Genomic DNA, 22,702 nt, shown 5'->3' on the forward strand with positions numbered 1-22,702 from the left:
GAGATATTATCAAATATTTGGGATTTCCTGAACTGAAATAGGTGGAGGAACTATTTTCTATAACTATGCTAGGTACATGAAGATGTATCTTATGAAAAATATGGTGGATTGCAAGTTCCATTATTTCTACATAAGGAAAAATGCAAGAAAGAACCAGTGGGTAGAAAAATGTATGGGATGTTCCCCTGATTGTCAGTTTTCCACTTCTTGTGTTCTTCTCTTAAACCTAATTGTTCTTCTGTCAAATGGACTTTGAAATGTCCAGTTTAGTATTGGAATTATTGCATAAGAATTTGCATGGACTTTCATAGCTGAGTGGGGATTCAAACCCTGGTTTCATTGGAGTTTTAAGCCAACACGTAAACTAAACAACTATAACACATGGCCCCTTTATTACTGTAATACTCACCCGATCACCTTTTGGCCCCATGTCACCCTTGAAGCCAGGAAATCCATCTTCACCCTATAAATCAGAAAGGTACAGACAGATAATAAAGACATCGAGATAATCAAACATTCACCATGCCTTGGCTCAGGCCTTAACCAAAAGGGATACTACAGTTAGAACTTAGAAGGGCAGCTATGACGGAACTACACTTGCAATCTTTGGCAACATACATTTCCCCCATGATCAAACTGTAACTTCTTTAAAAACCAGAAGTGGAGGCATCACCCACTTAATTATTATAGTTGGATGGTTAAGAAGTGTAAAAATATTCATGGTTTTGTGTATAACTGCTTCGAAGCATGTGTATGTAAGGGAGGAATTTCTCTGGATCTAATTTTCAAGATTCCGATATAACAAAATATGCAAGAGATCTAATTTAACTATTGAGCTCAGATCTATACTCAACTGAGTTTCTGATAATCAAGAGAACAAATATTTTGTTTGATTCTTATATTAACATCTCTCCCTCTAGAGAGCTCAAGATTGTGTATAGCAATCCTTCTAGATCTTTAGTCATCAACTTCATCTCCCAGGAGTCTCAGCAAGGCAATGCTCAGAAATTCTGGAAGGTGAAGTCATCTGAAGAAGTATGACAACCACCATGTTCAGGGCTTTCAGTTTCTCCACTTTAGATCAGGCTGAGATGTAGCGATTGCCAAAATATTGCCTAATTAGTTTCACATCCAATCAAAGGAGCAAATTCTGGGTGTCCCCAGTCTTAGTCCAACACTCTAGACCAGGGGTCCCCAAACTTCTGAAGCAGAGGGCCGGTCCACAATCCTTCAGACTGTTGAGGTGCCGAATTATCATTTGAAAAAAACAAAACAAATTCCTATGCATACTGCACATGTCTTATTTGTAGTGCAACAACAACAACAATGAAAAAACAATACAATATTTAAAAATGAAAACAATTTTAACCAACATAAACCTATCAGGATTTCAATGGAAAGTGTGGGCCTGCTACTGGCCAATGAGATAGTCAAGTTAATTAGGATTGTTGTTGTTGTGTGCCTTCAAGTCATTTCAGACTTTGGCCGAGCCTAAGTCTAAAATTAATTATTTATTTACTGCATTTATTTACTACATTTATATCCCACCCTTCTCACCCCGAAGGGGACTCAGAGCAGCTGTATGTACATACAATATATTATATTATTAGCATAACACAATATTAGCATTGTATATTACTATATTAAACTATACCACTATACTATTATATAATACTAGCTGTGCCCAGCCACGCGTTGCTGTGGCGAAGTATGGTGGTATGGGAAATAAAGTATTGAGGAATTGGTGGTAGTTAAGGTAAAGGGTCCCCTGGGCTGAGTGGGTTGCTAGGAGACCAAGTGAGTGGAGCTTAGCCTTCTAACTGGCAGCAATTGGATAAAAACAATTATTCCTCTCCCTCTAATTAGGACTTTATTTTTCTTTTCTTTTTGTTGTATCAACCTAGAGGCATGGATGAGGGGTTGTGATGTCAATTTTCGAGGTTGTGGGGTGTTTACTTTTGTTGTTTTGTCCGCTGCCGTGATGCCATCACTCTTTTATACTATTATATAATATGTAATATATAACATATAATTAATATTAGTATATGGTATTACTATTAGTATTATATTGTATAAAATAATCAATATTATATGTATATATAATATATTACATTATTAAAACTGATATAAAAATATTATATCGTAAAAATGAGGGTGGGGGCCAGGTAAATGACCTTGGAGGGCCGCATCCGGCCCCCGGGCCTTAGTTTGGGGACCCCTGCTCTAGACACTATATCTCTGAAAGTTGACAATGTGGAATGCAACAGCCACCCACTTTATTAGAAATCCTCATAGATTAAATGAATACAACTAGAACTTAGGACGCTTAAACAGAGAAAACAATCAGACGTATTGTTGTCAGGTGGTCTGTGAAATCAGTGAGATCTCTTGTCAGATACCAAAACTTCAAACTCTCAGTGGAGACTTACCTTCTCACCTTTGCTGCCTTTCAGACCCCTCACTCCAAAAGCCCCCTGGGGAAAGATGAGAAGGAAATACAATGCTATCCAAAAGTAAAATCAGCATCTTGAATTAAGACAGAAGCCACATTAAGGATTGGCCAAATTACTTGTTATACTATTATGAGAAATCCCAGGCACCTGGGGATTCTGGTCTTAAGGGGTAACTTTTTGATGCTCTAGTAAAGCGGCAGTCACAGAATTATGCCAGATTTAGCATAACATGAGTGACAAGCAAAGCTAGAGAGATAAGACCAAATAACCAAGTAAGAGGCCCTGAGTTCTGAAAGCTGGTGCTAAGATATGTAATCTGAGGTTATGCATGTGTGTTTATGCCCTCAGGTTGCCTGTTGATTTATGGCAATATTATGAATTTCATAGGGTTTCCTTAGGCAGGAAATATTCAGAGGTGGTTTTGCCAATTCTTTCCTCTGAAATATAGTCTACAGTACTTAGTCTGCATTGGTGGTCCCCATTCAAGTACTGACCAGGGCTGCCACACTTAGCTTCCAAGATTAGACACAATGTAGTGGTTTTTTTTTTTTTTGGTATTTAGAACTTTGAGCTTGTAAATACATGGTATACATTTCAATGCAATTCATTTTAAGTATGCATTGGTAGTCCCAATAATGGTTGAAACAGAAGTGGGAGAGGAGAGAAATCCCAGTTTCATTCTTGGTTAAATGAAGGTGACAAACACCTACCTTGACTCCTCGGGGACCTGGGTAGCCTATTGGTCCTGCCGCACCAGATGGACCCTAGAAAAGGAAAGATATTCAAAAGCTATTCCTCAAAATACTCCTTGAGGAGATTGTTCATATGTTCTAATTTGCACTCTATCTTTGAGTTATGAGCATGGGGAAATTGAGCAAGGATTAATGCCCATCTCCACTTTACAAGCTCCAAATCCTTCCTCAACATATACTCTTTATTGGCAAACTGTAAGTTTTACCTGGACTCCTTTCTCCCCAGCTGGTCCTTCTCTTCCTGGATGACCCTGAGAAATGATGTAAGAGATACAAGAGAATAATGTAACTGCTTAGAGGGATGATGAAAAATGAGAGATTAAAGATATCGAACGCAATGAGGAAAACCCCTAGACTGGAGATATGCAAAAGGTGTATTCGTTCTGGTTTTATGGGTACTCAAAATACATGACCATTAAAGCAAGAATCAGTGGTGGGAAAGACATGAATATGTTTTAAGGCAGTGGTTCTCAACCTGTGGGTCCCTAGATATGATTATATTGTTAAAGGCTGTCATGGCTGGAATCATTAGGTTGCGGTGAGTTTTTCGGGCTGTATGGCCATGTTCTAACAACATTCTCTCTAAATGTTTTACCTACGTTTGTGGCTGGCATCTTCAGAGGTTCAGAACCTCTGAAGATGCCAGCCACAAATGCAGGTGAAACGTTAGAAGAGAATGTTGCTGGAACATGGCCATACAGCCCGAAAAACTCACAGTAACACAGATATTATTGTTCATAAAGTCCTGAATTTCTAGCCAGGAACCAAGCATAGAACTAGGTTTGGTGTTGATCATGAGATACAAGATTTCCACTTATATATCTATGGGGGTACCTTTCCCCCATGTTGTATCTAATGCAGAAGGAAGTGCTTGTTGCCTTTTAAAGGATTAGGACCCAGGAAGAAAACATCTTTGGTGTTTTATTTTGTTTTGTTTTATAGTAGTGCTGTTAAATTTTTCTCTTGTTTTTAACAGAATATACACCATGCAAAGAACCCAGTAAATGAATAGTTCCAAAATACTATAAACAATTTTTGACACTAAGAAAGTATTTACCGGAGGCCCATCCATACCAGCTAGCCCTGGTATCCCTGGTTTTCCTGGTGGACCCTACAAAGAATGAAAAGAATGATCAAGAAGAGATAATGTGAACTTTGGCTTACTGAAGCTGCAATGCCTAAATCATTGAACTGAGAGAAATGATCCCATAGGTTCTTCTTTTACTTCATATCAAGACAAATGATTAGCAAGAGCAAATCTAGAATGTACAAAATTAATTTTTAAAATGAACTTGTTATTCTAATTGACGTTTCACAATTACCTATTAGATTGCTACATTTTAGTTACTTTAAACGTTATTTTTTAAAAGAACATTGCCCAATATGTGTTGATCACCTTGCTGCCTTTACCACACAACAACATAGCACCTACCCTTTACTGGATGAGGACATTACGGAACTGCCTAGCTCTAATTTCTTTAGATATTAAGTCTACTTATAAAGGTGCAAGTCTACAATAGGATTCTTAGCATTTGAGTAACTTTCACGTGCTAATTTTTAGTTACTTTTTGGAAAGCAAAAGTAACTAAAAATTAGCACGTGAAAGTTACTCAAATGCTAAGAATCCTATTGTAGACTTGCACCTTTATAAGAAGACTTAATATCTAAAGAAATTAGAGCTAGGCAGTTCCGTAATGTCCTCATCCAGTAAAGGGTAGGTGCTATGTTGTTGTGTGGTAAAGGCAGCAAGGTGATCAACACACATTGGGACACATGCACAACAGTCATGAAGCACAACAAGACCAGTGTATATGTGGACTGATGTACTTTGGTTGTATCATGCATCAGGCGTGCTGGTACACATTGGGACAGTCTTTCTAGTATCCCATTATGTATCTTTGCTATATTCTAACATGGTTTCCTAATGCCTCTGTGTTAGAATTAGGTCTATGTGAAAAACACATTGTGATAATAGGATTTTTTTTGGTCATTACAGTACTTTGAAAAGGGAATGTAATGTGTTGCACATAATGCCCTTACTTATAGCACACCATTACCAAGTTATGAACAAATCCTGGCTATAACAGGATTTGTTTGTCCAGCTTAGAAATTTCCCAGCCCAAACAAATACTGTCCTAGAATAATGCTAACTAATCCTCCCAAATATCTCTTGAAACAACAATTTATATTAAGTACATAGGAAGCCTAAACCTATTGCCAAGACTCAGCTAGAAACACCTTGGCTCTAACTTACTTTTTCACCCGGAAGTCCAACATGACCTTGAGGACCAGGCAAACCCTATGGCAGAGAAAGTTTAATTAGTGGGAATAGGATTTTAAGAAATCACAAAGGAAAGGACAAAATGCCATCTTTAACCTCTCTATTTCTTACCTTTCTACATGTTAAATCATACCTAGCATTTCTAGAATATTGGAACTTTAAAAAAAATTAATTCTTAAGATGCAATATGGCTCTTGGTCTTTTTGGTTTGCAATTGTTCCTGCTGCTCAAAAATGCCTATTTCTCTTCAAGGTCAAGCCTGGAATAGCAGAGTACAAAGAAAGACAGTGTTTTATCACAAGCTAGCTGTTTATTGATTGGCTGGCCTTCATGATGTCACAAATTAGTCTCCCTTGATGTCACAAGGGAACTCCTGTATGGCTTTTAACACAGAGTTGTCCAGTGACTCGGTAACAAATCCTCTCTAGAGCTAGCCAACTTTCCTCCTGCTCTGAGTTAAAACAGTGGCTCTGCCAGTATTGGACCTCATTAAGACAATGGTAAAAGTGCTGCTCAACTCAAAGCAGCTGTAGAGGTAGCTGTAGTGTGGCAGCAGTGTCCATTCATTGGTCATACATGCCAACTATTTACATTGCAAAACTAGATAAAACCAAATTCCTATCATAGCTAATTCTTCTTTATTGAGCTCTTTTATATTGTATCTTCCCTCTGTAGAATTATACAGGCAGCACACATTTTATATCAGTTGACCTTTTAACAACAATGGCAACAAAATGACCGTATAACAAGGAACATATTTATTTAGCATTAGATCTAGTTTGCTCCTCAGCTGGTCCCTGCTCTCCTTCTTTTTCCACCAGTGCATAGTTCAGAGAAACACATACCTGAGGTCCAGGGTTTCCTTGCTGCCCAGGTGGTCCTGGTTCACCCTGAATGCCCTGGGAACAGAAACGCCTGCAAGTCAGTCAGTAGTCTGTGTGTCCCTATAGATCAGTCGTTCCCAACTTTTTTTGACCAGGGACCACGTTGACCAGGGACCACTTTGACCAGAGACCATTTTCCAACATTAGTACCAAAAGGGTTACAAATCAGTGTTTGGTCAACTTTGGATTCAGTTTGGTTATTTGGGGTGCTGATTCAGAAAATTGCATTGGATAGACCACATCAGCTCTAGTTTCTGATACAAAACATATGCCATCCAGTACTCACCATCTGCTTGCCCACAGAAAACTGTATTTAATAATCTAAAGCTGATTTTCCCCACATGTCTCATAGACCTTATTTTAGGTCTCATGGCCCACCAGTGGGCCGTGGCCCAAAAGTTGGGAACCACTGCTGTAGATACTTATGTTAGAGAGAAAAGGGAAAGAGCATGTACACCTGAAATGGGCAACATACAGGTATTGCCCTCCTGTCCCCTTTATCTCTGAAAGGCAAACCTACCAAACACCTACAATTTTTGTTTCAAGGGCAACAAACCTTTTTGAGACTGGTTAGGGAGAAAAGGAGGGGATGCCCCATACTTAAACAGGGCCAAGTGGGTTGAAATGGCCAATTTCACTCTTTGGGGGTTACTAGAAATAGAATTTACCATAGCACAAAAATGGCCTTTAAGGCTCAGTACTGCTCATGGATGGCACTGATCATTACTGCTCATCTGGTCACTCCTGATAAAAACATTGAGTGGTTCAAGTGGAGAATGACATACCACATACCGTATAAGTCAAAGGCAGGTTTTGGGGCTCAAAGTATGGGTTTGATACTCACAGATAAGTCAAAAGTGAAATGTATGGGCATGTAACAAAGGATGTAAATAATTAAGCAAATTTTAAAATGCTAAATAATTAGCTACTGATGCCATTTTCCCACTCAGGCATTTAAAAAAGGCATTACACCATGGTGCAGAGAGTACATGGCATTGGTGATTCTTTTAGATTGTCCAGGAGGATTAAACTTCATCTTTTGCCATTCTATTCAGAGAGGGGCATAACAGTATTTATTGTCCCATAATAAGATGGCCAATTTTTTTTGGGGGGGGGGGGGAGGGGAGTGCCATTTTTTTTTACTAAAATCTCTAGACTTAGATGTGTTCCCTCACTTATTGCTGGGGTCAGGTTCCAGGATCACCCGCAATAAGTGAAAATCCGCGAAGTAGGGACACTATATTTATTTTAATATTTATACATTATTTTAGTAGTTATACCCTATTTTAAGTCTTTATCAACCAATTGTGTGTTGATAAATCACCTCCTTCTCCTCCCGTTACTGTTTAGGCTCCTTTTCTCTCCCTTTGGCTTCTCCTTACTCCCTTACTTAGGCTGTAAATTGTAATTTTTATGATTAATAATAGTCTTTTAGAGTTTGTTGAAAAACCGCAAAACAGCGAATCCGCAAAAAGTGAACCGCGAGGTAGTGAGGGAACACTGTTTATACATTTCTTCAGAAATAGCCAGATATTGCTCCAAAATATATAGGCAATTGGTACTATGAAGCTTCTCTCTTTCTAACCTAACCTGAGCCATGGGCTTGATTTTCTATATTCTAACAAAGATTGCTGAGATACATTTTCTCTAGAAGCATATTCAGTGCACAGGATAGGAACTGGCTAGTCTAATTCATGTGAGCACAAATTGGTCATATGAATTTATGCTGGCAAATGAACATATTTGACATAGTTAGGAAAGCTGGCACTTACTTTCCAATCCCTTCTGTGAGAAACAAAAAGAGTGCACTGCCCAGTAATAACCAACCCTACTTTTTGTAATACTCTAAATGCTTAGAGCACAATCCAGCAAATGACTTCAGCATACTTAAGGAGAAAGTAGCAAACCACTCTGTTATGGATTTGGATGTTCATCTTCAAAATGAGTGAACTTGTTTAAAGCATCCTTCTAAGTGCACGGGGACAAAACAGAAATTCATTATCCCTCAGCTGCCTCCCTCTTTTGCTTTTGAGCAGATCTATTTCTGTAGTGCAAAGATGTGGTCTGCATAACCAAAGGTTTTGGATTAGGCTTTTGGGTAGTACAAAGGCTGCATTTAGTTGCAAACTGGCATGTATTAATTACTATAGCAACCAATTAAGTATGTACTGTCATTCAAGAAACAGAGGGATTATTAAATGGAAAAACCGATAAATCAATATGTTTTTCCTCTATCACTTAAGCTTTTGATTTAAATTGCCTTGATTATTTTTAAAGTCCACCCCTAACCCATTTGAAAGCTTGCCTAAACTAACAAGAAACCTGGACTTATCGAGAATCCACCACTGACTGGCCCCTTGAAGAAATTGAACTTCTAGTGAGTATCCCAGGTTTTCTTGTCTTAATTTGACTTTGCCCTGTTTTAGGCAAAGTCAGAGGATGCTCCCAAGTTAACAAGGATGTCCAGAATTTTCCAGGGTTTGATGGCTCTATGGACAGCTGGATTATGTCTGTTTCCGCTCGATTCCCTATCCAAACATCACCACCATCACCTTTCTTTATACTGATCCTCCCTAAACCTCGCCAGTATTCAAAGTTAGCCAAGTTGAGGATGTGTGCCAAGTGTTGTCCAGATCCGTCGTCGGTTGGGTTCACAGTGCTCTCGGGGTGAGGGTGAATTACAACTCCGACTCCAAGGTCAGTTCCCCCAAAACTCCACCTGTATTCAAAGTTGGCCATGTTGGGTTTGTGTGCCAAGTTTGGTCCAGTTCCTTTGTCAGTTGGGTTCACAAGTGTTCTTTGATTACAGGTGGATTGTAATTTCCAAAATCATGAGTCAACACCCCCCTCCCCCAAACCCTGCCAGTATTCAAAGTTGGCCATGTTGGGTATGTGTGCCAAATTTGGTCCAGATCCATCATCAGTTGGGTTTACAGTGTTCTTTGATTGTGGGTGAACTAGAATTTCCAAATCTGTGGGTCAAGCCACACAAACCCGTCAGTATTTAAAGTTGGTCATGTTAAATCTGTATGCCAGGTTTAGTCCAGATCCATCGTCAGTTGGGTTCAGTGTGCTCTTTGGTTGTAGGTGACTATAATTCCCAGCATCCAAGGTCAATTCCCTTCAAACCCTACCTGTAATCAGAGTTGGCCATGTTGGATGTGTGTGCCAAGTGTGGTCTACATCCATTGTTAGTGGGGTTCAAAGTGCTCTTTGATTGTAGGTGAACTATAAATCCTAGCATCTAAGGTAATTCCCTCCAAACTCCACCAATATTCAGAATTGGCCATGTTGGATGTGGGTGCCAAGTGTGGTTGACATCCATTATTGGGGAGTTCAGCGTTCTTTGATTGTAGGTGAACTATAATTCCCAGCAGTCAATTCCCTCCAAACCCCACCAGAATTCAGAGTTGGCTATATTGGATGTATGTGCCAAGTTGGAGAGAATACTTCTGGAACATGGCCATACAGCCCGGAAAATATACAACCCCTTGATCCACATCCATTGGTGGGGTTCAGAGTGCTCTTTGATTGTAGGTGAACTTTAATTCCCAGCATCCAAACCCTGCTAGGATTCAAAATTGGCAGTGTTGGGTATCCATGCCAATTGTGTTCCATATTAGTTGTCAGTTGAGTTCGCAGCACTATTTGAATTTCAGCGAACAATAACTCATGAAGTTCAAGTTCAGTTTCTCCCAAACCCTACTAGTATTTAAAGTTGGTTGTGTTGGGTCCATGTGCTAAGCGTAGTCCAGATTCAGTGTCGGTTTCAAACTGCATTATATGACAGTGTAGATGGGGTATCACTCTCCCATGTCTTGATGCAAGGCTAGGCAGAAAGTAGACCTAGATCTACTATTACATCTCGAGAGGATTTGAATTAAATCATGAAATAGTTCTAGCGCTCATTTTTTAAAGAATATCTCCCTCTACACATTCACATACACACACCACCCCAAATTATGGTGAGGAAATGAAGAAAATTCTCTAATAAAGAGGAATAGATTTTTTGCATGAAACCACTATGCACGCTGATCAGTTTTTGGTACTCTGAACAAATTATTGGGTTTCGGATGCTTTAATTTTTAACATATTTTTGCACCAAGCTCTTGTAGTTCAGTCTCTAAGCTCTAGTTTAAAAAAGAAAGGCTATAATGCCTACCTCTGTTTCAGTAAACTATGAAAGTATACCAAAGTGCATAATAACACAAGAGTGGCTCAGCTGGATTTTTTTTCCTGACTCTCCATCCTCCAATTAAGGCAACTGATTAAGAGGATAATATTTGTATAAGGTCAATAGAAATCTCGTTATCTGCACCATGTATCAGCCCCTTTAAAATTAATTTACTAAATCAAAACCAAAATTGCTATTAAGTGGATTGGTGTGAGAATGGGTGTATACCTCTTGGGCATGTTTTTGTGTGATGATCTTTATTTCTGTGCTTTAGATTGGGCTCGCCACATAATCACATTTTAAATCAAAAATAGGAGTGGAGGCCTGAGAAAAGGGTTTAATCTGTAGAATCATTCTAAGATGACCTGTGGGAAAATCTTCTAAATTCAGAACTGTGGCTGTGAGCCCCATCTGATGCAAATACACTCTACTACAAGTATGTAAAATGGTTTATTTCTCTAATTAATGCTTCAAACATTCAAGATCTCATTTCAGTCTCTTTCATTGGGAAGTAAAAGTATTCTATAGTGTCTTGCAAATTTGATTCTAGTCATGCCTTATTGAGACATAAATCCCATTTCTTTTGAGTCAATATACCGTAGGTTGGGATGGCTCAAAGACTCAGCTATGATTGGCCTAAGTCTGCAATCTTATGCACAGTTCTACATGTGCATCCAAATAAAGCATGTCATCTGAAGTACTGCTTCTTCTTATACATATATATATATATATATATATATATATAGTCAGAAGCGAATTGAGAATATACTGCAAGTCACTTCTAGTGTGAGAGAATTGGCCATCTACAAAGACATTGCCCAGGAGACACCCAGATGTGTTACCATACTATGGGAGGCTTTTCTCATGACTCTGCATGGGAAGCTGGGGCTGACAGATAGGAGCTCACCCCATCTCATGGATTCCGACTGCAGACCTTCAGTTCTTCAGGTCAGCAGTTCAGCCAACACAAGGGTTTAGCCCATTGTGCCATCGCAGCTCCTTCCTATACGAGAATGCTCAAGTTATAAGATCTACAGGAGAGAGCTTTTCCATGGTCTCACTTGCATCTCAGCCATTTCTCAAGACAATACAAGGGAAAGTTTTCTTGGTGGCAGTTCTTACCCTGGCCTTTGCGGGCGACTATCTGTTGTAGCAGCTTTTTTCTTTAAGATGTATTGTATTTGTATGAGTATTTTTTATCATTACCATAATATTTAAATACATTTAATATTGTTTCAGATTAATACTTTAAAATGATTGCTCTTTACTCTTTTTTGCTATTCATAGCTTTAACTGTATTTTGATTTAACACAAATTTGTCATCTGCCTTGAATATCATTTTGAAAGAAAGACAGCAAGCAAACATACACCCAGGTTGCATTTTTTGTTTCTGTTGATTATGAGAACATTTCATATCTTTGTACCCCAATTTTAAACCTCATTTTACATTCACAACCTTCTGTTATAGGCTCTCACAAAAAATCTCCCTTTAAAAGACAAAAACACCACTGTTGCTACTTTCTTACCAAATTGCCTTTTTGTCCCATGGCTCCATCAATTCCATTAGCACCCTGTTGGATGAAAACAACAACATAAAAGTCAAAAGAGTTTTCCTCCTCCAAACAAAGTACACACATAATTTTATAGTCCCCAAACTGGTGAGTTAAATTCTCAGAATTCTGTGTGTTAATTCTGCAATTATATATGACATATTGTTTTCTCAGAACAAGGTAGCAAGGAATTTAGCATTTTGACACTGAAATTAGAGTTCTACCTCCAAGCTATCAAATGGCTATTGCTACATTGTAGAATTAATGAAGTTTGATGCCATTTTAACTGCTACAGCTCAATGCTATAGAATCATGGGAATTGTAGTTTGATGGAGTGCCAACAAGCTTTGGCAGTCAGTGGTAAAAACCCTGTAAAACGACAACTCCCAGGATTCCATAGAATAGAGCCACAGCAGCTAAAGTGGTGTTGAGGATGTTATATGCCTCCAATAGGCCTAGTTGGATGTTATTTGCTGTCAAGTCAACTTTGACATAGTATTTCTATGAACGCTAGACCTCCAAGAGTCCAGACCATCAACTTCCCCTCTCAGGTCTTGCCAATTCAGACCAGGGTTTCCTTGCGTCTATCAATCCACTTGTAATGTGGTCTTCCCCTCTACCGGCTGCCTTCCACTATAATAAGCATTGTCATTTTTGTACATGGATACTGTAGCATCTAAAGCTGAACTCTAAATCTATTCCTAAATTGAAAAAAATGGAACTCCACCGCAAATTCAAATTTTATCTTCATCTTTTGAAACACAAATATTATTTGTATCAAATAGGAATCACAAGTCATTTCAGTGAAATATCAGAGCACGAACTGCCTCTGAATGCAACCACAGAATCACTGTATAGTTGGAGAGGAGAAGAGACTACCTAGGGCTTCAGCTCTTTTTGTTCATTTCTATTCTACAAAAGCATAATAGCAGGAAGGGGGATTCATACCGGTGGGCCTGGAGCCCCAGGAGCACCTCGGGAACCAGTCAAGCCACGCATGCCCTGAAGAATAAAGATGGAAACAGATGTTAGCAGTGCTTGAATAATGTGCCCCAATTATCCTTCTTTGATTCCAGTCTGCACCACCCAAAAATGCTCTGAAACATTTGGATGGCCCGTTTCGATTCAAATATATTTCAAAAAATTCAGGGGGGGGGGGTGTTATGTTTTGAACCCAATTTTCCAAAGTTTTGTTTAGTTTTGTTACTGTTTTGTTCCATTGGTGGCAATGGGTGAACTTCATAGGCTCATTTGTCTGTCATTTTTATGATTATCAGGATGAAACTTGGGAAACATTTTATTTTGGTGATTTATATCTGTGAATTGCCGAACTGTTCCAAAATCTGAAACGACGTCCTAGTTATGTGTAAGAGGGCAATACTTGCTACTCATTTCAAGAATATTTTTAAAATAACACCAAATGAGCACTTGAACAACAGTGCCGAAGAATGATATTGATAACACATTATCCTTCCTTTTCTTATTGCTTCAGAGTTTCCTTTTTCAACTTTCTGCATCAGAAATATGAATATGTTTAAGATAATCCATCAAGTGCAGTCCAATCAGAACTGCAAAAGATACACTGCCCAACAGAAGTGTGCTTTCTTCTCAAACATAAAAAACTATCAGTGGGGTGAGAGATAAGAAATTATAACAGACACGGAAACATGGAGGAAAGTTGCAGCCATCACAATAATGTATGGCTGTAGAATCAATGGTTTAGAGTTCTACTCCAATGATTCATTACCATTAGCTAGGGGTGGGGGGTGGGGGGAGTGGGAGAGGGAGGTTATAAATCTGCTCTGGGATTTTAGTCTCAATTTTAAACATTTTATTTGGGCAGCTGAACATATTTTGGCATCTTGGGTGGCTTCTTCACTAACAAAGGAGTTCCCAGCCCTCTTTGACAAAGATTCCTCAGCCCTAGGCTAATGGTAGCTCCACCATACCCTAGCTTCACAATGAATAGTACACCTGGACTTCTGTTACGATGTCACAATGTTCTATGTTTCCCTACCCCCTGACAATGGCATCCAATGAAAAGGGTAAATAAACAATGCCGAATGTCCAGGATATTGGTAAATCATGTGATCTGTTTTCGATGTGGTGGGGAATGCATGCTTCATGGAACATCCAGTATTGCTCACAGCCATATGTCTGGATTATGTGCAACAAAGGGGTAACAACTGACCATATTTAAGATAGGATTCCTATTCAAGACTTCATTAAAAAGTAAGCACTGGTTAAAAAAAGAAGAGGAAGAGGGAGGAGGAAGAGGAGAAACAGCAACAGCAATTTAATACGATTCACCAATGGCAAGTGCAGCACTTTTTTTCAAACTATGGGACATTCCAGGGGAAAAAACAGGAATGAATCTATCTATATTTTCCTAGGTGATTGCCAGTAGGTCAGCTAGGATTTCTGATTCTTAGTGGTATAACAATTGCAGCTTTAAATTACAGTTCTGAAATAAAGAAAGCTTGATGTAATCTTTCTTCAAGCCATCTTAAAACCTAAGTTTTAGACTAACAACATCTGACAAGTGTGGTTCTCCTGCATCAGGTAGGATGATACTCACGGCTTCTCCAGGCTGTCCTCTGGGGCCTTGTATACCATCAGAGCCCTGTGAAAACAAGGTGGAAATGAAATGCTTGAAACTTCACTGCCATTTACAACCTCATCAGACAGGGTATGGGAAGCATCCTAGGAGGCTTCCTTGCCAGTCCAACGACACATGGCCATGCTGCCCATCCCACAATGTCACTGCCCGCCCACAACTGGAATGGAAGGAGTATATAACGCTTCCCTCTCAACATGGGAGCTTGCCCATGTTGGGCTAATCCTTGCCACTCAAGTGACGCTTCTCTCCTATGATCAGGGACTACACGGGAGCAGTGCATGAGGCAACACATTCGCCCCACTGCCCCTCTGATTCTTTGGTGAAACTGGCAAAATGAGATGCTTTCCCTGGCTCATGTATTAAGGTCAAAAGTCTGCCAGGTATCTCACACTCACAATGGACAGGCAAAATGATGGAAGATTTAAAAGATACAATATGAAGATTCTGAACACAAGGGGGAGGTTGTACTTTTCCTCCAATAAATACCAACATTCCCCAACATCATCACCCTGAAAAATCTGGACACTGAGTGTCTAGATGTCTATCTAAAATGTAGCAATGACAGTGGTTACAACTAAGAATTGGTATACTTGATGTTTTGCTTTGAAGCTTTTGTTTACGGAGTAATGCTAGTTCATTTCCCAAACTTTCCGCCTTTAAAGGAATAGCTCTTCATATACCCTTTACACTCATGTGTAATTTTTTTTTAAATGTTAGTCAAAATTTGACCCAAAAAACTGGGTCAACTTATCAATGGGTCAATGTAAGTACTGTACCATAACTTTTATCCCCTTCTCTGAGTAGAACGGCTTATTCATGGGTCAATGTAAGTACGACTTATCCATGTGTCAATGTAAGTACTGTAACTTAACTTTCATTCCCTTCTCTGAGTAGAATGGCAAAACGTGAGAGCTTAGTCCTTCATGGGACAATCTAAAAGAAATAAAGACCCTGTTTCTATCTCCACCATGGTACTGCCTCTCTTTTTGAATGCCTGGGAGGGAGAATGGCAGAAGTAACCAGTTCTCTGGATTTTTTTTCTGCTTTATCCTTTACATCATCCATTACATGTCTTTAAGTTTTATCCTCGACTTATCCACAGGTCATATCAAAATTCATAATTTTGATGCCAAAATGTTCTGTCCACATAGACATGACATTGACTTATACATGAGTATATCAGATCTCTCTGTTGAGGATTGCCTCTCTCCTCGGGCATCTCGGTGTACTGAAGAAGATTCTTGGGCACAATATGAACCTCTCATTGTATTCATTGGGCTAAAGTACCAGACCATAACCAACCTATATGAGCAAACAGCATGACCAAATCTATCAGTATCTTGCACAGGAACATCATTTATAGTAGCAAGGAAGTTATTTTTCATAGATGACTATCTGCCACAATTGATCTTGCTTCTGGAATTCTGATAAGCTTCCAAAGAACTGCAAATTCTCTGGAACATCATGTGAAAACCCTGGAGATGTACATTATGATAAAAGAGTGTGCCTTGAAACTGGGAATGTATCTCAACTTCTAATAAAGATAGGAAATGAACCCACATATTGATCAAAGTGATTCTTTTCAACATTGCCTCTTGGGTTTCAATAGATGGTGCCAAATCAACAACATTAACCTTCTGTTTGTAATCATTCACTTATCTTCCCCTCCTTTTCCTCCAATTATTTCAGTGACTTGCTATAATCATTTGGACCAAAGCAATTCAACAGAGAATTTCAGTATCTTTATAGGAAATTTTCCCCAGTATATTGGATCAGAACTCTTACATTCCTCAGCTATGCTGGCCCAGGGTGACAGAAGTTATAGGCTCCAGCTACACCAGACTAAACACACCAGAATAGCCTGTTCCAAAGCTGGTACAGAAGCACCGTAAATCTGTTCTGCTATCAGATTGTCAGCCAGGTAGTCTGTGCATTGACACTAGCACTTTCTGTGTCTTCCAATGCTGTGTCACCAGCCAAATGCAGTTCCCTGGCAGAGCCTTGTTGGAAACACTGGCATGCTTTAGGTGTCTTGAATGGCAAGGGATTGAACTGGATAGCCCTTATGATCTCTTCCAACCTATAATTCTGATGAGGTCACAATAATGTGCCCAGCATTGTAATCACCAGAAGCTACATCACCAACATGGCTCTATCAGGGAACTGCTTCTAGTCAGATAAATAAGTTGTGGTGGGTAATTTTATAGTGTGGACACTGGATTGCTCAAGGATCTTGCCCCATCCAGTTGTCCATACATCAAACACACAGTTAGTTCAAGGTAAGTTTGACACATGTAGAGACATTCATGGTATAATATGTACATTTGAAGACCAGGGAAGACTGTTTTTGGGAGAAATAGCTATTGTAACCCTTAAAGAAAACAACAAGAGTTCACATTTATCTGTTTCTGTATCAATCAATGCACTGTATTAATAGTTACCTTAGCACCATTTTCACCAGGAGCTCCAGGTGAACCTGGTTTCCCTACTTCTCCCTGTATAAGAGCAAAGTGTGACAAGTTAATATAGTATCATAAATATATAGTATGTTAAAGATATTGTAGATATTAGGATATACTTACACGATTTCCCTTCTCTCCAGGAAGTCCTGGGAGCCCATCAAAGCCCCTGTCACCCTATAAAAGGCAGAATCAGCACCAACAAGGAACTTTCAGACTTATCACCAGCATGCAATACTGTACCCCCGTTTATTGTTGTTGCTCTTTTCTATAACTATTTTCATTGTGCAAAGACCTTTATTGTAGCAATCAAAATTGCTCTTATAAAAGCAGGAAGGGTCTGAGTCTGTGGAGGACACTTACATCTATTGAGGTAGTTGGAATTTTGGAAAATCTATTTATAGAAATACTATGATCCAGTTTACCATCCTCAAATGGGTTTACAAACTTACTGAACTTTAGTGCCAACAACTATGAAAACAACTGTAAACACCAGCACTAGAGATGGAGAGATCAATCACAGGTTTCTATTTTTCCTCTCTAGAAAATATGTGTGTTGTGTTCTAATTTCTAAACTCTGAAAAAACAATGAATATGTTTAACTAAAACATGCAGTGAAATGATACACAGGAGATATATCCTGATGAGATCTGGCATATTTTTAATTGTGTGTACATTTTGTACAGTAATGGTGAAAGTGTGGCTCATGGACCACATGAAGGCCCTGAGATGAATTTATGGCTCTAACATAGATGGCAGGGGAACTTTAAATCTTTGTCTTCTATCGTTAACTTGATTTATTAGAGTTATGAGTAGATGACTCTTTCTATCACACACAGTACAAAGAAGAGGGAGGCTTGTTTCAATCCAAAAGCACCAATACTTTGACCTTAGGAGTGTGGACAGAGTAGCCAGCACTGGCCTAATTGGCAACCTATAATATAGAGTTTTTCCTCCATGTTTTCATAGCTGTGACTCTGAGAACAAAGCAGTATTGTAGACTGAGCAAGTCCAAAACCTTCAGAGGTATATTGTTAAGGCAATATACCTCTGAACATCAGTCACACAGAGAAAACAATAAAGAGGAAAATATTGCCTTGTTTACGAGGGATCTTTGTGGAAGCATCTGGCAGGCCAGCACTGGAAACAGGATGCTAGACTAGATCTGATACAGAAATATTCTTCCTATGCTTCTGCATAATTTCCCCTTAAAAACCCCTTGAACAAAAAGCAGATAAGCTATTTTGAATTCATCCTCCCCTCCTTCCTTCCCAGGTTATGTACCTGTTGGATGGAAAATATCTCCCCCCTCAATCAAGAGTGAATCTACATTTGACTCATCCCTACCTACATTTGAAAGATGGGTAAATTATCTTTTTACTCTAGCTTTCCAAAGCCCCAAGCAAGCAGGGTCATGCTGAATGAGAGGACTCTCAGCATTACAGTCCAAAAGAATAGCTTTCTCATCTCAGTGTTGACTTCATGAGAAACAGCAAACAGCATGAGAGGAGAATCCTAGAAATATTACTCTTTCCCTCCCTTCCTTCCATCCCATAGTATGATTATGAAAACCTTGGGTCCAGTTTCTCCTGGAAGTCCTCTGCCACCGTCTGCTCCTGAGCGACCCTATAAAAAATGAAGCAAAGGGATAAGGTAAAGAAGTGGGTTGGAGCATTATTGGGTGATGTCACCCCACAAAGGAGTGAAAGTGGTGCTTACCCTCTTTCCACGTTTCCCCGATGGCCCAATTGGTCCCTGTATTCCAGGGGGACCCTAAAACAAGAACCAAAGTAATTAAGTTCCAAAACTGCTTCACATTTTTACTTTTTTCATCGCCAGTGTTAAACTCTATGTTGGGAAATGCTGTGCTTTGGGTTGACCTTAAAGTATTTTGCTGAGAGAAACAAATGTTGTTTCCTCTTATCGCTAAGTCAAGATATGTAATAAGTACCTCAGACCAAGCAAGATATTTTGGCATGTGAGGTAAAACAATCTCACACTTTATCTTCCCTGCTTCCTGACAATATCACAAAAAAATTAAAAGCATTCACAATTAGTGGCTCTCTCACTACCACCTCAAACCTACTACCTGAAGCTTCTATCTCACTGTGCCTAATGGTAGGACTAGTATGGTTTCCCACCTTTGGTTTATACTAGAAAGTTGTATTTGTGTATCCTGAACCGTCACAGCTGAAGAAAACAAGTAAATTTAGTTTTCAAATAACTGCATTGATTAGCAATGCAATGGCCCTAAATATCTAAGCCCTGAATTACACAGCTCAACAAAAAATATTTTAGGAGGTGTCTTGGTTTTTGTTCTGTTCCTGGGGTTATTTGGGGCATTAAGCAAATTGCATTGGATAGACCACATCAGCTCTAGTTCTTAGATACAGTTGTAATGATTTTCCATGGGTAAGTAGACTGCTGTCCCAAATCCTGGCATGCAGCAGCTCTGAATCAGCCCCAAACAGATTCACACAGCAGGAATCAAAGACAGAGCAGTTTATTCAGTCCTGACCAGAGTGGGCACTGGAGGCAGTTTCCAAATCTAGTGTGTCCCTCAAGTCTAAATGGGTATTTTAAAGAAATGTTATGGACATTTAGAAACATGAAAAACAGAAGTGAAGTTTCAGAATCTGTGGACACAAATTGGCTGAAAGTTTAAAGGTCCATGAATCTCCATTGCTGATTCACTAATTGTTCTGACAAGATTTTCAATAAACTGTCACTGACTGGATTTGAAGCTTAACTGTTGAATAGTGTGTCCACCTACCTGGGTGGTTCTAGAATGGAATTTGGGCACATCTTAGAGATAATGGTCATTTGAGAGGAATATTCCTGAGGACAGAGTTCCCAAGTCTGGGATAATAGGATTTCCAGTCCCTCTGATGGGTCCTGGGATTTCGACATGGATGTTTAGGTTCTCTGATGAGCTTTGCTGATATGGCAGGAAGTGAAGAGGGGGAAAGGGATTTTCAGTTCCTGCTGGGCTTGGAACATTTGTGACTCAGCCTGTGGTCTTCAAAGACACTGCAGGATGGATTCCAAGCAGTAGCCAATTCCCATCAGCAAAGCAAAGATGGAGGGAACTCTTATCTAGCAACATCTCCAGAGCCACACATGATCTGCTCCAAAATTGATTTGATATGTGATAAATATCTTAGACAAAGCAAGTTATTTTGGCACTGGAGGTTTAAAAAACCCTTCACATTTTAGGGAGTATGTCATGCATGGCAACTGAGCCATGGATTAACGTTGTTATATAAGACGCACTCCATCAAAATTAGCTGCATACTGACTGAAAAATGTGGCAACCAAAATAATTGTAAATCTACTTCTAATTCCACTTTCATTCTCTGGAGGAGGGCAGACTTGAGTTACCAAGAAAGTGCTGGAATGAGGAATAGACATGACAGGGTTGGCTCATATTATAAATATAGAATATGGACCTCTTCACAGGCTGCTGGGGCTGTGATGTTTCACCGGCAGTCACCGTGTGCCCTCCCTCCTTACTCCTTCACTTGGTTGGTATGGGACGAGGTATATTGGCACTCTGTCTTTATCCCCATCAGATGAGTGAAAGGACAATAAAATGAGGGTAGCTCAATTTTTCTCGGTTGTAGCAGAGGAAGCATCTTGAGATGCTTCCCCTCCACTTTGGGAGGAGGAATGGAGCAGGGTCAAACCAACATCATCTGATGGTACTCGGCAGGCCCCATCCAGAAGAGGAAAAGGGGGCCATAAAAACCCCAATGTGATGAGGTCGTAGGACAACATACAGTATCTCCCAGGTTTCTGGCAGTACTTTCTCAGAACTAAGGTTAGCTTCACCTAAAATCAGGTTCTAGTATTTATTTATTTATTTATTTGCAGTATTTATATTCCGCCCTTCTCACCCCGAAGGGGACTCAGAGTGGATCACATTGCACACATATAAGGCAAACATTCAATGCCATAACATAGAACAGAGACAGAGACAGATGCAGGCACGGCTGGCCTCGAACTCATGACCTCTTAGTCAGAGTGATTTGTTGCAGCTGGCTGCTATCCAGCCTGCGCCACAGCCCGGCCCAATAAATACCTTCAGATTGTTTGAAAGGTAAGAATCAATATATCGATTGTAATGGTTATATTTTTGTATTCTTATAGTGGTTGTGTCAAGGATCTGACAATTTATCTATTTTTATTTGCCTTCACCTAAAAGTATATAATGTTTGTACCAGGTAGACAATTAAAAATATCATGCCATAACTTCTGAGCTATAAGGATGAGTATACAACACATCAGGTTGTATTATTCGCAGTAGCATCAAAAATTCAGGTATTATACTGTGGGTGGCAGAGACAATATACTAATCCGATTAAGGTAATTGAAAATTTATTTTACAGAGCTTTGATACCATGTATTTGCTAGCATTTCAGCTTTGTGTGCAAAAGTCGACAGCTGAAAGTAATAAACACTGATTGGGTTTCAGATGCCTTTTTTATCCTTTTGTTAAAAAAAAGACACCCCCCCCCCCAAACCCACAAGCTCTTTGGCAAGATTTGTTTATTTTTTTCTATAAAAAAGATAAAAAGGAATTCAGAACCATTAAGTGTTTATTGCTTTTAGCCGTAGGCTTCTTCACACAAAAGGAAAATGCTAGCAGATAACTATCAAAGCTCTTTAAAACAAATTCACAATTACCTTCAACAGATTAGCACATTGCCTTTGCCATTTCGGAAGGAGTGAGGAAAGGGCATAAATGGAAGTGATTAATAAATTAAATAAATAATGATCTGCCAGAAGCAGGAGGGACAAAGCAAGAAATGAAAATGAGGGGAGTTTAATAGCATCTACAAGATTATTCTGCTTTCGTCCGGAGATAGAGGCTTTTGCCCACAAATCTAAGATTTTGCTAGCAATGAGAGAGGATCAATAGAAAAGGAAAACAGCTTGGTCACATAGCTGTTATCTGCTAACCCATAAGATCAGTCTAAAGTAGGGATGAGCACGCTTGGGCCCTCCAGGTGTTTTGGACTTCCACCATTCCTAACAGCCTCGGGCCCTTTCCTTTTCCCCTTCAGCCGCTTAAGCAGCTGAAGGGGAAAAGGAAGGGGCCTAAGGTTGTTAGGAATGGTGGGAGTTGAAGTCCAAAATACCTGGAGGGCCCTGGTTTGCTCATGCCTAGTGTAAAGACTGTGACCAATCACAGCAGAAAGAAGCAGACAGTTGAAAATCGCTCTTGAGCCTTCTAAATCTGAGTATAGACCAGTAAACATGATTAGTAGGTGAAACAGGCATAAACAGTTGCACCTTCTATTTTTAGGGGTGCAGATTCAAATTGTATGGGTAGATTTAGTACTGAAATGTTATCAGTTCTTTCCCACTGAACAAGACAGAGAAGTTCTAATGCAGCAGTGGGAGTGAGACAATTTTCCAGATGTCAGTGAATTGCAACTACAGTAGAGTCTCACTTATCCAACATAAACGGGCCGGCAGAACGTTGGATAAGCGAATATGTTGGATAATAAGGAGAGATTAAGGAGA

General features: G+C 39.4%; 1 protein-coding gene across 2 annotated transcripts in view; it reads right to left on the reverse strand.

The window, feature by feature from the left end:
* Positions 1-22,702, reverse strand: part of col5a3 (collagen type V alpha 3 chain) — a 182,327-nt gene that overhangs the window by 57,870 nt on the left and 101,755 nt on the right. For both annotated transcript variants that reach the window (XM_062971053.1, XM_062971052.1), the window contains 14 exons: positions 18,893-18,946; positions 18,746-18,799; positions 17,297-17,350; positions 17,156-17,209; positions 14,673-14,717; positions 13,043-13,096; positions 12,071-12,115; positions 6,332-6,385; positions 5,460-5,504; positions 4,263-4,316; positions 3,412-3,456; positions 3,164-3,217; positions 2,430-2,474; positions 410-463 (listed from right to left, as the gene is read on the reverse strand). In XM_062971053.1, the coding sequence (XP_062827123.1) occupies positions 410-463; positions 2,430-2,474; positions 3,164-3,217; positions 3,412-3,456; positions 4,263-4,316; positions 5,460-5,504; positions 6,332-6,385; positions 12,071-12,115; positions 13,043-13,096; positions 14,673-14,717; positions 17,156-17,209; positions 17,297-17,350; positions 18,746-18,799; positions 18,893-18,946 (711 nt within the window). The remainder of the gene's footprint in view (positions 1-409; positions 464-2,429; positions 2,475-3,163; positions 3,218-3,411; positions 3,457-4,262; positions 4,317-5,459; positions 5,505-6,331; positions 6,386-12,070; positions 12,116-13,042; positions 13,097-14,672; positions 14,718-17,155; positions 17,210-17,296; positions 17,351-18,745; positions 18,800-18,892; positions 18,947-22,702) is intronic.

The sequence above is a fragment of the Anolis carolinensis genome, chromosome 2 (genome assembly GCF_035594765.1).
Source record: "Anolis carolinensis isolate JA03-04 chromosome 2, rAnoCar3.1.pri, whole genome shotgun sequence".
NCBI lineage: Eukaryota > Metazoa > Chordata > Lepidosauria > Squamata > Dactyloidae > Anolis > Anolis carolinensis.